The 15,914-nt window shown below is 38.8% G+C and overlaps 2 protein-coding genes across 3 annotated transcripts in view; both read right to left on the reverse strand.

Moving 5' to 3' along the window:
* The window catches only part of mibp (muscle-specific beta 1 integrin binding protein), a 3,259-nt gene extending 3,019 nt beyond the window's left edge, over positions 1-240 (reverse strand). The window contains exon 1 of the mRNA XM_008407934.2: positions 48-240. Coding sequence (XP_008406156.1) covers positions 48-73 — 26 coding nt within the window. The 5' untranslated portion in view covers positions 74-240. The remainder of the gene's footprint in view (positions 1-47) is intronic.
* Positions 241-1,666: 1,426 nt separating this feature from the next.
* Positions 1,667-15,818, reverse strand: atcaya (ATCAY kinesin light chain interacting caytaxin a). 2 transcript variants are annotated; one of them, XM_008407928.2, is made up of 13 exons: positions 15,189-15,818; positions 13,219-13,318; positions 9,758-9,816; positions 9,419-9,667; positions 8,566-8,739; positions 8,382-8,484; positions 8,161-8,292; positions 7,711-7,797; positions 6,928-7,026; positions 6,707-6,742; positions 6,430-6,498; positions 6,251-6,309; positions 1,667-4,216 (listed from the first exon to the last, which is right to left on the reverse strand). In XM_008407928.2, the coding sequence occupies exons 2-12, from the start codon at positions 13,293-13,295 to the stop codon at positions 6,282-6,284; spliced, it is 1,113 nt and encodes a 370-aa protein (XP_008406150.1). In that variant the 5' UTR covers positions 13,296-13,318; positions 15,189-15,818; the 3' UTR covers positions 1,667-4,216; positions 6,251-6,281. The 2 variants fall into 2 exon arrangements, with proteins under 2 accessions (XP_008406150.1, XP_008406151.1); XM_008407929.2 differs by lacking the exons at positions 13,219-13,318; positions 15,189-15,818 and adding an exon at positions 11,295-12,200.
* Positions 15,819-15,914: the final 96 nt, after the last annotated feature.

The raw sequence follows: 15,914 nt of genomic DNA on the forward strand, positions 1-15,914 counted from the left end.
TATATATCTTTAAAAAGCTCCTTTTTTGTAAAGTAAAGGACACCTACCCGCCAATTCCTATAATGCATTTCATCTTTTCTTCTTCTTTCGACAAGTCTTCCCAGACGTCAGTTGATATAAAAATCTGAAACACCAAACTCTGGACGAAACTCCAAGAGATATAAAGTTTTTAAAAGTATTTAAATTTGATTTGTAGTCCTGATGCTGTTCTCTCCTCTTGTCTCTTTACTGAATTGTACCTCGAGGCATTTCACCTTATATCCAGCCTGCCTCCTACTGCGTCACAGCTTACGCAGGCACCGGGCGTTCTCGTGCTACAGCGTGCTCCTGCATACTTTCCCCCCGTGCTACGTGCCTCCTCAAGCCAGCCAATCAGATCCCACGCAGTCCCTTAACAACAGCCAATCAGCGCGCGAGAACCACCACTTATTTACATATTTCCCCCACACCTGCTGCGGTCCGTACTCTTCCATTCAGCAGTTAATCCTCCTCCTGAGGCTACAGCTGTGGAAAACTACCATTGATGGTGTCGAATGGATGCACTAAAATAACAACTGTGTGATGTGTCATTTTTAGGGAGATGTCTGCTGATGTGCTCACAGTTAAGGTCACATTACAGTAAATGGCAGCTAGCTAAACAAACTTGGCCTTAGAAAAATGTTATTTAGAAGCAAAAGCTTACCACACCACCAAAATAGATACAGCTGAAACCAGAAGTTTACATACACGAATAAAAACTTTTTTTTCCCTCTTCTGTTTAGGTCAGTTAAAATGACCAAAATCAAACACCCAAAGCCTAATGGAATTGTTTACGTATATGGTAGATTGATTTGCCTGTTTTTAATAGGCCTACTATAAAAAATTATAAATTCAAAAATATATTAATTATATGAACGTCAAGAAAAAATGCATTTAATATTGCATTACTTTCTGAGTGTCAGTTCTTGTGACACATTTATCTCACATATGTGTGTCAGGTATTTGAGGACAGTGAGCTTTTTTATTAGCAAGTTAAATGGAAACCCAGTAATTGGGCCACATGTCAGTGGTTCAAATGGGAATTAGGGTAATGATATGCTGCCTGCCGAATTATTTTCTCTCTGTCATAAATGTTTTATTTAAATCAAAAATAAAATGTTCATGTCTGTAAAGTCGGGTTACATGCAGGAAAGTAACTGCTTTAATTGAAATTTAATTCAATATACAATCATAAAATGTTGCCCTGTGCTTACTATTGTCTCTACGTGTCTGGACTTTGAATACTTGTCCGGAGATTGATTCTTCTAGATTAATATGTGTCTCAGGGAGGGCTGTAGTGAATTGTGACAAATCTCTAGATCTGATGCCGTTACAAAACTCCTCCAGACCAAGATAAGACACGTCACGTTTGTCTTATCTCGACCGTCACACAGCTCTGTTCAGACACCCAGGTTACAATCTGACCAGCTGAAATGGTGAAAGGTTATTGATTTTGAGCTACTTTACAACGCATGCACACTATGTTTTCTATAAGGAAAAATTGACCATCTTCATTCTCTAAGCCTGTTGTTCAGACATAATTCCCAGTAGCTGTTTTCATAACACAGCGGTTTACAGTAGACACAGGAGCACGTTTTAGGGTCTAACAGGTCAAACCGACGAAAACGCTTTACAAACAAAAACATGCCAGGACCTTGAAGGATTTATTTTTATTTTTGCCATATTTACAGCCAGTTTTAAATCATGACAAGCAAGATTCCACATGATCATTTTAATCTGAGCAAACAATTTACAGTAAAATGATATATGTTTGTGTTGTGCTTTTACAGTCAAATTGAGAATCTTTATTTCAGAAGAGCTACAGGGCAGGTTTATGCCAGCATTTCTCATGGCATTGGTAGATCGTAAATAAAAAAGAAAATACATAATGCTTCACTTTACATTCTAGTATCTATTTAGATTTCATTTGAGTTCAACAATAGGCACTCTGTTCAGCCACAAAACCAGACTATTTGGAAACAATGCGAAAACGTGATACCTAGGGAAAAAAAAAAGGTTGAACCCTTTGTGCAGAATTCCTGCTTAAAAAAAGTTAACAGAATTTGAGCTGAATTTTTTGAAACTGCTTACTTTATGCAACATGCTAAATACATGGGTTATGTTCACAACATGATAAAAAAAAAAACAGTCATTGAAAATAAAACAGTAACATTCTGTAAGGAACCAAATGCTGTAGTGTAAATCAACATCAACAACACAAACGTTACCAGGCATGTGGTTACAATGTTCTCTTCCCCTATATCAAGAGACTGTAAACAGAAAACATAACAATGAAATGGATTTTCTAATTGTTTTATCTTGTTTCAATATTTCTGCTTTTAGTAAAAACAAGTTGAAGTTGGTACTCTCCTAATGGGCAAAATTCAAAGCTGCATAAATCTTATTTATCTAAGATTAAATGAAAATACAAAATATTGCAAATAGAGTTTTCTCACCCCCATCAAATCCTTGCAGTTGGTTGATTCAGCCACAATCCCAGACCCATGCCTGCTTCTTTCAACATTTGTGAAACAATAGATCGCTGCAAGGCATATAGTCAATCCCAGTGTGATATTTTCTCTCTACTAAATACTCACCAGTCAGCTGTTATTGGTGTTACACAAAAATGGCCATGATGTGGCAAGTCTTGTAATCAAAGAGAGGGGATAGCGGACGCTGAAGGTCATAGTTTCTGCAGAATCAATCGCTACAGACCACCAAATATCATGTGGCCTAAAAATTAGCTCAAAAACTTCATTTAGAGAGCTTTGTGAAGTGGGTCTCCATGAACAAGCAGCTCCACCCATGTGTTACAGAACCAAAGATGATGGAAAACCTCTGTAGTGGTGGTGTGAAGCAAGCCAACACTGGCCTCTGTTCTTCAGAGATATGAATCAACTCAACCCGACAGAACAGCTCTGATATGAATTAGACTGTAAGCCAGGTATTCTCCAACAGTAGTGTCTGACTTCAGTAATGCAATATTGGAACAAAGATCTAAAATACCATGAAACCATAAACCTTATGTAACGTCTTCCCAGATGATCTGAAGCTGCTGCATATGCAAAGGGTGTTCTGAAATCATTTTAAACTCTTTGGATTAGAAGTAGGAAGGCAATTTCAAATGTCTGCAAACGTAGGTGAGCAAATACTTTTTGCAACGTAGTGTAAGTCAAAGCAGAAAACTAACATCTTAAAAGAAATGCATTAGAAAGAAATTAGATTTTATTCCCCATGTCCCATCTAAAGTGGAATCTCTGCATGCCCTGTGTTAGTATCTTCAGTCTACAAGAACATGAATGTGGAAGGAAGCAAAGTGAAAATTTGACTTAAAGGTTTGCCCTGTCTGCTGTCTGCAGTTTGCCCTCACCTCCAAACTAACTATGGTTCTGTTAATTTGTCTTATAGATCTTTTTCAGATTAGAAAATGCAGATGTGTAGTTATCAGTACAATGCAGGCACATCATAGTCCACAATACAGTACAAGTAATAGTTCACATAGCAACTGAGGCCAGAAAGAGAAAAGACTGACATAAAGAAATGTTGGTATATTTGGACCTTTTAAAAATACCAGAACAATTAAGACAGAGCTTGGAAAGGCCTTAAAGATACAGCAGCTATGAGGTAAAAAGAAAGAGAGATGAAGGCATCTTTCACTTTGCTACATTTGACACAATTATATGATATCTTCAAAAACCTGCAGCAAGAGAGAGCAGTTTGTTTTAGTAGTGCTCTCACTCACATAAAATCTCTCCTCCCAACATGTTGCATATTACGTTAATATTTCTGCCACTAAAGTTGGAGAAGCACTCTAACATTTTGAGCTTTAAAAAGTGCATTTTTTCAGTTACTCTGATTTATGCTTTATTATTGAATCAGAGAGAGTGATCATCTTTCTTAACATAAATTACATCACTGAAAAAAAATAACAAAATCAGTTAAATGGCTCATCATGGTCCAACAATTCAATATGAATCCCAAATCAGGTCCTGCAACAGGCAGCGACAACTTCCAATGAAAACAGCTTCTGTAACAGAACAGCCACTTGTACATTTTCAAGCTGGGAGAGTATCCCACTTTGAATATCATATGACAGAGTTGCTCTCCTTTTGACTGGGGAACAACATGAGAAATCAGCTGGTTATGCATAAAATAAGGGAGGAAGTGTCAACTTGCTAGACGTCTCTCTCCGTCACCCCTGTATGCATGCAAAGAAATGTTGGAAAGTAAAACACAGATTTTAAGGATGAATGCAAAATCTACTTGATCCTATCCATGCAAAAAATAAGCAATAATTGACTCCATTAATCTATTTATTTCATCTTTACAAAAAAAAAACAACTAAGCCCTTTTAAACAAGTCTGACTGTACAAATGACAAAATACAGATGAGGGAGTAATTAAAAGTCTTACATATCCTGGTATGAAAGTTAAAGTGGATTTTTATGTCAATATTTGTTCTCCATAATAAACAGGACATTTTTGCTGAAGCCAGTGCAGGACTCTCCAACAACAAAAATATGTTGTCATGGTGGTAACAATGGTAATGCCTGGGTTTCTGTATGTTTTTGTGCAGTGCTGAGTCTGTGGATTTGTTGGGTGGGGAAGGCTTTTCAAAGCTTTGCAGCATTTAAAGAAACGGGGAACAATAAAACATAATGGCTCAGGATATAACTGCGTTTAGGATGGCAGTGGCTCTTTGTTGGCTGCATTACTGGCTGTCACAGTTCTGGGGATCAAAGATCACTCGTTTGAGGTAAAATTACAGCTAGTGGAGGCTTTAAAACTATCCCAATAATTTTTTTTTTTATTGGTGGAGACAGGGCTGAAGAGATGTGCATGATTTGTTTCATTCTGTTACAGCTTACTGTTCACCAATCGCTGCATAGAATAGTAGACCTATTCTATGCAGAGAATCGTTTTCTCTGGCAACATTTTGACACTACTCATTTGTCTTTGTATGACATTTTGAAAGTTGCATCTTGCTGTTGTGTTTACAGTGTATCTCCCAGGCTGCTGGTTGAAACCAGTTCAAACTGTCTGAAGCCAGTCTGAGCTGGTGAAATGCTCCTGCGGTGTGTTACACTACCATTCAGTCCAGTAATTTGGGTTTTAGGCAACTAAGTCATTTTTATGTTTCAGCCAGCAGCAGCTATAACATTCACATTTGTTTACCTTAAAATCCCTTAGAAAAAAAAAAAATCTAATTTACACAAAATCTAAAACGTACTATTGTCATGAAGCAACTTTTTAGATCTTGAAACTTTGTTAAAATATTAAGTAGTTGATCTAAAAGTTTTCAAAATTACAGCAGCACCACTAAAATTGTAGACATATGTAGAGCAAAGAACAGGACAATTTGGCTTTATGCAACACACATCAGAGCTATTTAAATATGCAATAGTAAATGTTTCTTATAATAAAAATGTAAAGATTCTTGTAAGGTGCATCTAAAAAACACAAATAGCTCTGATGTATGTTCATGAGCTAAAATGTTTGATTTTGAACCTTTTGATCAAAACAGAAATTTGCAAAAAATATCCATACCATCTGAACTTTTTACATGTTGTGTCTTACAGCCACAAGCTGTTTGGGGTGTACTGACACAAAGTAGTGGATATCATTTATTATGCAACTTGCATTCAGTCTCCAAGTCATTTTTACTAGCTGCAGTTGCATGGGGAGTTTTGTCCCCATCAGATTTGCATATCTGAAATTGTTTGCCCTTCCTTCTGTGCAAAACAAATCAAGCTCACTCACACTGGATGTAGAGCATCCATGGACATAAAGTTCACCAACGCTCAGGGGGATTTAGGTTCTGAACTTTGACCCATCAACACCATCCCTGCTGAAGAAAATTATCCCCGCAGCATAACATTGCTACCACCAGGTATTACCATGGGGATGGTGTGTTCTTGGTGATATGCAGGCTTGCGATTTTATTTGTAATAAATTTGAAAACCAACTTCTTCTTATTCTGTACTACTTTTTGTGGCAAATCAAGTCAAACTTAAGATAAAATCAAATTTGCCTTGATGAAATATAAAAAAACGATTAATGGGGTTATAAATATGTATTTCATGGTAAACATACACAACTCTGTAAAGTGCAATCCGCAGGCTGGAGTTTAATTTTTGAGTGGAGACGTATGTAGTCGGTAATGTGATAAACTCATTACAGAACAGAGTCATCTTGTGGCTAAAATAGGAAAAACAACAGGGGGCTCATTTTACCTGCACTTTCAAGGTCTTGTCCTTCTCACAATCATTGCTCCACAATCATTGATTTTGGCCTGAAAAATAGAAAAACAAAGACCAGTGAGAACTTCTAAAAGCAGGGCACCAGAAACCTGAGTCAGATGTGTATCCACACTGTAAAATATGCCAGGGTTCAGAAGCGTATGGTCCTGTACCTCACAGAGCTTTTAATTGGCCCCTGTGGGACTGACTGCTGCTCTTGCTGTCGCCGCTCCTGCTCCATCCTGCACACCCACACGAACACATAAAAACAGCTTTCCTATGCATTTCTGGTGGTGCCCACTTTTGTAAGAATCCAGAGACAATTGTGTGCAACAGGTAAATAAATTTAAAACCCTTAAGCAAAGGTTTGGATGCTATCAAGTTTGATGGATATGCATGAGGGTTAATGCGTTGTCATTTAAACCACATAAAATAAATCTGTATTTTTACCTTTCTCTCCGGGCTTTAATCCTTTCTTCATCATATCTAAAACAAGTAGAGCGCAGTTACAACCTTTAAATCTAAGAGTAGGAGTAAGCCCATTAAACCTATTATTTAAACAGATCAGCGGGGAGTTTCTTTTCGGTACATTTACATGAATCATTGTTTTACAGCTGTAGTAACTGCTGTTTGTTTTCCTTCAGCTCCATCTAGTGGTCAAATGTACTTACTGCATCACACACTCGGGAACATGGACGTGCTCCATGGGAACAATCTCTGCAAGTTCATCCAAACTGTGGACGTACTGGATCTTATTCATGAACTTCACACTGCAGAAAGTGACAGAGGGAAACAGAAGAGTTGCAGCAAATAGCAGCCATATGACTCATTACTTACCACTTGTGTTTTTGTATTGGATCACTTTTATTGATCCCGATAGTCCCTAATTTGGTTTTAATTTGGTCTCGGTTCAGTAGAGGACCTGAACTAAATCAGAATTAAAGCTTGATTTAGTTTCAGTTGACCAGTTGATGCTAATTTGTTTAACATAATCAAGACGGAGAACAAGCATTTGATAATCTATAGCTCAAAATCAATACTTAAAATGGTAAAAATTCGGTTTTAGGTTTATGAAACCATTTTCTAGTTTTGAAATGCTGAGTGGAAAAGAAGAAACTCGCCCAGAGCAGCATGTGCTAGACCTGCCAGCAGTGTGCTGTAGGTATAGAGAAGAGCATCAACGCATTAGATACAGCACGAGGTGTGGCAACACGTGTGAGCCACAGATACAGGAAGATGTCCTATCTACAGAGCAGCCTGAAGATGGCAAGCTTCCAAACAGATAATACTGAGTGCTTAAAGTTGCATGGTAAAAAATGAAACCACTTGCAAAGGGGGACACTGCAGGATTTTCTAAACCTCAAATAAACCTTCGATTGAGCACTGATGATACAAATAAGCCCATTGTTGTCTTTCATGATGGAGGCATTCAGAGATTGCCTTGCTGCTGTTACCTGATGAAAGGCCTGGATATCGCCAAAACTGTGCGTATAAACCATGTAGGATGAGCGATGACCAGAGACTTGAGGTTCTTCCTCAACCTGCCATTGTAAAAATTAAAACAGAGTGAATTAAAGGTCATGTTTTCCAGATATAAGTGAACATTCAACGGAAATTAGCAGACATAGAAGACACTGAACACTAATCACTGGTTTCCCAACCCCTTCCTGTTCTAAATGCAGCCGTGAGTTACCTTCAGCTTACTGATGGACAACATGACAGCTTCTATTGCTGTCTCTGTCAAATGTGTCATTATCACACATTTCTCTCTGACCTTGGAGAAAAATATTTGTTGGTTTTAAAGAGCAGAGCGTCCCTAATGCAGCTTTCAGGATAAGAATTCAAAACCCAAGTCGCTACTGAATGTTAGTCTTCTTACTATACTGTATTTCTCATTTGCTTACCTTCTGTCAATCATTTGGTAGCATTTTTTCAGCCAGCTGATTCCAGGCATCTTACTCCGAGGGGTGGCTCCATTCATGTAAATGATCAAGTAGTCTTCGGCCACCAGCATCTCAAGACTGCTGACCACATATCTGCAGGTGGAAAGAGTGAGAATTTACTTTATGGTTGCAAGTTTACAATATTTTTAAAAAATCTGATCTGATCTAACGAACAGGCGTACAGAAAGAGGTTTTCCATGATGTAGTGGTAGTCTGGACAGCTGCTGTCAGGCAGGTAACAAGCAGAGAACACAATGATGGCATTCAGTCCTTCTCCATAATAACCTGATGAGGGAAACAAAGAATAATCCTTCTGAGTTAATATCTTTAAATCAAATGTCCAAACATTGTCCAGCAGACACCGACCTCCGTGTGTGATGACCCGGAGGTACGGTTTGATGATCTGCATATCGATACGGTGCTCCTGCTCTCCGATAATCACAGTTCTCCACAGTCGCCCGTTGTTTGCATTCCCATCCTCAGCCGGCGCTCCGGAGCCTCCACCCGGACCCGCTTTGGCTGAAGCCACCGGCGTGTCATCTGGACAGGAGACAGTTTGGGGTTTGAGTGAATTGCTTTGGCCAAAGTAGAAATCTGAAGCATTATGTCCCTTTTATTTGGCTTTTTGGATACCAGCCAATTTAGGATGACCTGGCTAACACAACTGCTGATGACAGATTTTGCCATGGACATAAAATTAGATTAAAATCATGGAGATAAAGAGGGAAAACATGAAAAGTACAAATAGATGGACTCAAAATAAAATCTGCTTAGTTGCCTTGTGCTTGTGCAAAGTCATCAGAAGAATGTGTACATGGAAGGTAACTTTTAGCAGGGTAGTTATTGATTAACTTATTTTATTAAAACTGACTATGACATGTTCTCTAGCTGAGCTTTTGCTGAAAGGTGTGGGTAAATTTGTTGCCACGTTTTATTTTTATCATTAGCATATCAACTTATACAAAGATTTAGAGCCTCTTTATTAATCATCTGTGAGTCCAGATTGGAGGATCCAAGGTTTTTGATCATAAAGTCAACTGATGGAAAAAAATGCCTTTCATTTGTTCACTTTGAGATGATTTAGTTTTTAGAGAAACTGGTTGCAAAACACAGCACACAATAAGGAAAAACTTTTCTGAAAAGATGTAGCTTTGTTTTCTAAATCATTGACCTTTCTTTTTCTGATTAAAAACTGTGCATATACGAATTTACTACCTACCTTCCCACTCAAGGTCATTGCCGTTGGTTATGAACTCCAGTGAATCTGTTTCATCTGGTGTGTCAATGTCATCCACATTGATGTCCAGGTCATCTGGGGTGTCCAGGAAATCATCTGACAGCAGAGAGCCTTCACTTTGATCCAAGGACAGATTCATCTCAGGGGCCACCAGGGTGCGCCGTTTGCGGTGAGACGAACCCACGCCACCGCCTCCTCCAGGTGGGCTTACGTGTAAGGAATTAGGAGGAGCTTCAGCAATAAATTAAAAAGCAAGACTCCTTTTATGGCAGATTCAATCAGCATTACATCAATACTAGCTAGTGATAGTTCTGTACTTACAGACTCTGTTGTCTGTGAGTCCACAGGAGGGGTCCATATCTCCGTACTCAGGGAGAGGCCTGGAGGGAAGACAGGCCTTATTAAGTTTGGCACACCAGTCTTAAACCACAGACTCATTATGACAGGAACTGTTGTGCTTAGAGTGATGTTTAATGAACTAGTCAAAGTGGGGATCTTGCCACTGATCTGGGACAAGAGGAGTAAGCAGACGGGCAAAAGTGCTTATTAAAGTCTTGCTTTGGAGACTAGAAGATTACAGAGCCTTCATGGATTTCAGAGGACAGAATAGGGTGAGTAGAGGTAAAGAAGATAAGAAAGGGAAGATGGAAAAAAACATATTTGCATACAAAAAAGGCCCATCTTTATTCCCCTTCAAGATATTTACTGTAAAAGCAGAAAAGCACATGATTTAAAAATCTACTTCTTTTTGTTTCACATGCCTATTGTTGACATTAAGCAAGCAAAATAACGCTAACTTTTCCTGTTCTGGAAATGTCCTTTCTCATATTTCATCATACTAAAACCACAAGCTTTTATGCATACCATTGGGATTTTTATACAACAAGATGAAAGCAAAGTAGCGGATAACGTTGCAAATCGAATGGCAGTGGATACATGGCTGTCTTAATATTTTATCAACAAATAAACGTTTGAAAAATGTTGCCTGCCTTTGTCTTCAGCCACTTTTAGTGTAGTACCCCAAAATACAATCTAATTCAACCAACTGAATTCAGAATTCAAATAATTTGTGATTTAATCAAACCATAAATTCATCTGTTCCTCCAGCAGAACATCAACAGCATGCAGCCAGAGCTAAATTCAACTAGGAACCTGTGGTAAGACTTGCTGTTGACGGATACTTTACATCCAATCTGATTAGCAATTTTATAAAGAAGAATGGAAAAAAAATTTTAGAGTATAGATGTTTTAAGTTAGTAGACATAACTTGTAGGTGTAATGCAATACAAGCAGGTTTCTCTTTAAAAGTTGCTGGTAGAAAACAAATACACAGCACATTCATCATATTTTTATTTGCAAATACTTTAGAAAACCACTTATATTCCTCCTTCATCTTCACAATTATGTACTACGTTGTGTTGGTCAGTTATTTCAGATCTCAAAATAAAAATTAGGCTTTATGGTTACAACATGACAACACGAGAAAAAGTTTCATTTTGCAAGGGGCAGCAAAAAGATGTGTTTTTGTAATACCAGCTGGGCTGTTCTATACATTTGATTTTAGTGCACTATAAAAAACAGTTCTTATGTACATTGTGTGACTGCATGTGGTTCTCACAAGCCCGAAACACACAGACTGCAGTTCAGAGAAGCAGGCTTGAGTCTGACTCCATAATCCCTGAGGACTCATGCAGCGATTACTGGTGCAATGCCTCCTTTGTCCAAAATAAAGCCTTTCTGCAAAAATGAGGGCTCACTGCAGGATACTTGATCATTTTTAACAAAAGGAACAATCTTCCCTTTTCTTCATCTTTGCATCAGGACCAGTCTATGAACTCAAATAACAAATGAAGCTTACCTGCAGAAGAGAGAACGATGCAGTTTTTGTCAGAGCCGATTCAGTTAAGCTTTTTGACCTCACACACATCTATATTAGGTTTGCTTGCTCATTCCCCTTCCGACCAGCTTGTGGGGGGAAAAAAACATTAAAGCAGAGCATCTATCTGTGCTATTTAACTGCTGTCACTGCCTGTGTCTTTGGACAAAAGCTGCAACCATTTTCCTAGGGTGGTGTTGTTGATCATTCACTGCTGATGCATCACATGACGTAGGCTCAAACCATTTACGAACGGAGCTGCACCTGCTCCCCTGCTTCCTGCCTTCCTATTTGATGAGGAATAAGGAAGGAGGGAGGAGGAGGAGGGAGCCCAGGATTGATTTCCACCACAGAAACCCTGCTACTTCATTTTCTCCCAATAAGCTCCGCATTCCAGCCTGCACACATCGCCTAGCCATTTCTTTTCCTATGCTATTGTAGCCGACAGGAAATTACAAAAGACTCTTTGCTGTTGCTGTCTTGAGGATATAACTATATATCTTTGTTTTATACACTCCATTGTAACATCCCATAAAGAAAAATGTACGTTCAATATTTTCTACTCTTATCTCCTACTTTCCCTTGAAATAATTTCCCCCCACCTTTCTCCCTCACCATTCATCTACTGTAAGACAGATTTGCACAGTGCAAGATCAATAGATTCTCACAGCTATTGAGCAGTTCTTCTCCACTGCTCCTCCAGAGTTACCAAGGGAGTCTTGGCAGCTTGTCTCATTCAATTTCTCCATGCCCAGCTTTTTAGTTCAGGTGGATGACTTTGTCTTGGTAAGCTTGCAGTTTTGTCATACTTTTTCCATTTGATGGATGTTTTGGAAGATTTTCAAAGCTTCAAATATTGTTTAATATGCTAATTGATTTACTGTTGTCTAAAGTTTTATTTCTAAACTCTCTGCTGTGTTTATGATGCTGTCTGTTTGCTAATGTTCTCCAACAAACCTGTAGAGCCTTCACAGAGCAGCAGTATTCATGCTGAGGTTAAATTACCTGTAGACTTGATTTATGAGTTGAATAACTTAGCAAGCCATTTAATTATTTTATGTAGCCGTATCAGGAAAAGGGGGTTTAAATACAAATGCATGCCACACTTTTCAAAATTTGTGTTTGAAAAAAAAAAGGTTTTGACCTCAAAATTGAGTTGCATTGCGTCGTCTCATAAAATGGCAATAAAATACACTGAAGTTTCTAGTTTCAACGTGTGAAAATGTGAAGCAGTTAGAGGGATGTGAACTCCATTTCAAGTCCAGCTATGATCACTGAACATAACTGGACACATGATAACTACATATACACAAGCAAAGTAAAATTATTTAAAAAAAAAGAGTATGTTTGCAAAAAATTAAGATAGATCTTTACATATTGTTCAGACATGTTCATCTTGAGGGCTGCACAGTGGCGCAGTTGGTAGAGCTGTTGCCTTGCAGCAAGAAGGTTTTGGGTTCGCGCATGTTCTCCCACGCATGTTCACCCAGGCATGTTCTCCCTGTGCATGTGTGGGTTTTCTCCGGGTACTCCGGTTTCCTCCCACAGTCCAAAAACATGACTGTCAGATTAATTGGTCTGTCTAAATTCTCCGTAGGTGTGAGTGTGTGTGTGCATGGTTGTTTATCCTGTGTGTCTCTGTGTTGCCCTGTGACAGACTGGTGACCTGTCCAGGGTGAACCCYGCCTCTTGCCCGGAATGTTAGCTGGAGATAGGCACCAGCAMMCCTCMCGACCCCACTAAGGGATAAGGGTGTAAAGAAAATGGATGGATGGATGGATGGATGTTCGTCTTGAAATAAAAATATTGTTACATAGCTTGAATCTGTCAACATCAATCTTTGTGCATCAATCTTTCTCACGTCAGTAAAAGTTTTATGAAATAATACTAAATACAAGGATCTGACCTGGGAAAGTCTTCATCCTGCCACTCGTCTTTTACTTCCATGTGCTCCATTCGTAGAGTTGCTTCCGTTGTGCCCATCCCTCGGAGGGAAGAACACAGATCTGGACAAGTGTGGAAAAACGTCTATTAATCAACAACATTTATGTGTTTCATGTTAAGATAAAACTTACTGCAAGGCTAGAGAAACATCTTGCCCTAAACACTGCCCTAATGGAGGGGTTTTTGATAAAACAATTAACTCTCTTTCACTACAATTTATAGGCTGAAACCATTATGGATCACATAGTTTTTCAAACCCCTGCCCACAAAAGCGCATGTGAGACCCATGTGACAGACTGGGAAAGAGCCCGTTTTCTGGGCTAGGCTCCCCTCAAAGTCGAGCATTACGGACAAACTTCCTTCAACATGAAATTTAAGAGGCCAGTGTGGAGCACCATGTTCTGGCTTAATCCTCCCTCTTTGCTCCGTAATCCTTCCACACTGCTACCTTTTGATCTCCATCAACACAGGAGGCTTTATTTTACAGAAATAACATTCATTCACCCGTCCACTAAAGGCTGAAAATATGTGACATTCTGATGAAATGTGAGGGGAAATACAGAGCCTAATAACTGACTGCACAACAGGCGGTGACAATAGGTCTTCTACTGCTTTGAATTTACTAGATCCAACAATGATGTCAAGAAATATGAAAGTGACACACCTGACTTCTAGGTAAAATCAGTCTGTATAGCTGGTGGAAGTTTTCTACCCTTGTGTTAATGGATTTTGTGAAAATGTTGCAACAATTAAACACAGAGAAATATTGCCGCAGACTGGAATGAAAAATCAAATGCTTCCGAATCTGTGTAAAAATCCATCAAAAGTGGCTCATCCCGCTGTAGTGTTTACTAATACCCGCTTCATTCTTGCACCTCTTGTCATCTCTTCAACACAATTATAAAAAAGGCTGAATTAGTCATTGTATTTCCCTTTGTTGTGGTGTTATGTGAAATCCTGCAATAAATGCACACTTAATTTTCCACAGTTTCTTTATTGTCAGTTTTTTTAATGTAAAAACTGGATAGATTTTTAAGCACCACTCACTAGTAAACGTTTAATGTTTTTTTCTGGTTGCACTGGAGCCAAATAACATCATGTTCTCTTGATATTAAATCGATTATTTTTGAGGAGTTTCTGCAGTTTGGCAGATCATTTCAAAATCCTCAATTAAGGTAATATTTAGGAACAGAGAGCCTGAGTGGAGTGAAGGTTTGCAAATATATAAAGCACATGTAAGAGCTGTACCATGAACTGACCAGAGCAGATGAATTCATTCCCCTCAATGTTAGTCAAGGAAACTGCAACACACAAGATTCAACCAAGGTATGCTATGGCTACAAGAGAGGTCAACATCCCTTTAAATGCATAAAAAACAACACCTGTATATATTAGAAAAGACATAATGAAGACATTTCTCAAAAATACTCAACCAGTAAGGTTGGATATTGCATTTTTAATATGAATGTGATCACAGTGTTTTTGGCACCAGTACTTGTGAATAAAGGTAATCTGGATGTTCACAGATCTTTGGTCATGAAGAATGAAGCAAAAATTATAGGATGCACCATTAAATCCTATTTGGAAGTAACATAGACAAATTGATGTTTATCTTAAGACAATGAAAAAATGTACAGTTATGCAAAAAAAAATGTGTGTATTAGTTGAAGATGCAACACTTCAGTCCTTTCTTTCATCAAAATCCAATACAATCATAGTTACTATGCATCAACTTTACAATAAAATGGCTCCACTGCCTTTGTAGGTCACCCCAAACCGAACATCCCGGGAAAAAATATTTAAATAATTTTAGATATTAATAAAAAAAAATCTAGTATTTGTATTATCAGTACCAGAAGTCTGACCTGTGCAGCAAGCAGTATTTTAAAATGCTAAATAAAGCGTGTGTGTTTGAGTAATGCGTTTACTCACATGAACGGTGAGAGATCCAAATCTCCCTCAGGTCTATGTCTGAGTGTCTTTTTCCTCGTTGGTCACAGATGCAACAATTTCAGGCAAGAATCTCCCATTTCAACTGAGAAGCATGGGTCAGTCTGTCTTTCATTAATTTATATGCATACACACTCAAGCAAAGCAGACACAGTCCTACAGTGTCCTCAGTGTCAGCAACTAGCAGGCAGCAGGTGTCTGAAGACAGGGGAGACCTCTGTTGTGGATCACCCCTCCTCTCCTCCAGCTCCGGCCACCTTTGTTGGAGAGAGATTGGCCGTGACGAATGAGCCCACAGCCCGCTTCTCAATCCACCAAGACACAAAATTCCTTTAGTGGGAATGCATCTGCTCTGGCACCATGGTCGTTCTCTCTATCTTCCATTTTTGTCTTCATGTGTATTCATGTACAACCTCACAATTTCATCAGTTCCAAATCGTTTCCCTTTAAACAAAATCCTCCACGACACCAGTTTAATTGTCCCTACAGTAACTTGGGGGGAGATGAGTTTTGGTCTCCGTATCCTTTACTCTGCTGGATAATCCTGCAGTTGTTTTCTGTCGTCCTCTATGTGGCTGCTGTTCCCTGGCAACAGCATCTCTCTCTCTCTATCTCTCTCAACCCAAACCCTCTCCCCTCCCTTTCTGTCTCCTTGCCCCAATCTCTTTCACACAGCACACCACGGTTCTTCATACAACATCATACAAC

Source organism: Poecilia reticulata, linkage group LG4 (genome assembly GCF_000633615.1).
Source record: "Poecilia reticulata strain Guanapo linkage group LG4, Guppy_female_1.0+MT, whole genome shotgun sequence".
NCBI classification, from domain to species: domain Eukaryota; kingdom Metazoa; phylum Chordata; class Actinopteri; order Cyprinodontiformes; family Poeciliidae; genus Poecilia; species Poecilia reticulata.

What these genes read in the sequence shown, in the direction of transcription:
- atcaya (XM_008407928.2), bottom strand. Translation starts at nt 13,295, where the DNA reads ATGGGCACAACGGAAGCAACTCTACGAATGGAGCACATGGAAGTAAAA. An exon ending in ACTCACAGACAACAGAGTCT is followed by an intron (nt 9,668 to 9,757) that starts GTAAGTACAGAA and finishes TTATTGCTGAAG; the next exon opens with CTCCTCCTAATTCCTTACAC. An exon ending in CCGGGTCATCACACACGGAG is followed by an intron (nt 8,485 to 8,565) that starts GTCGGTGTCTGC and finishes TTCCCTCATCAG; the next exon opens with GTTATTATGGAGAAGGACTG.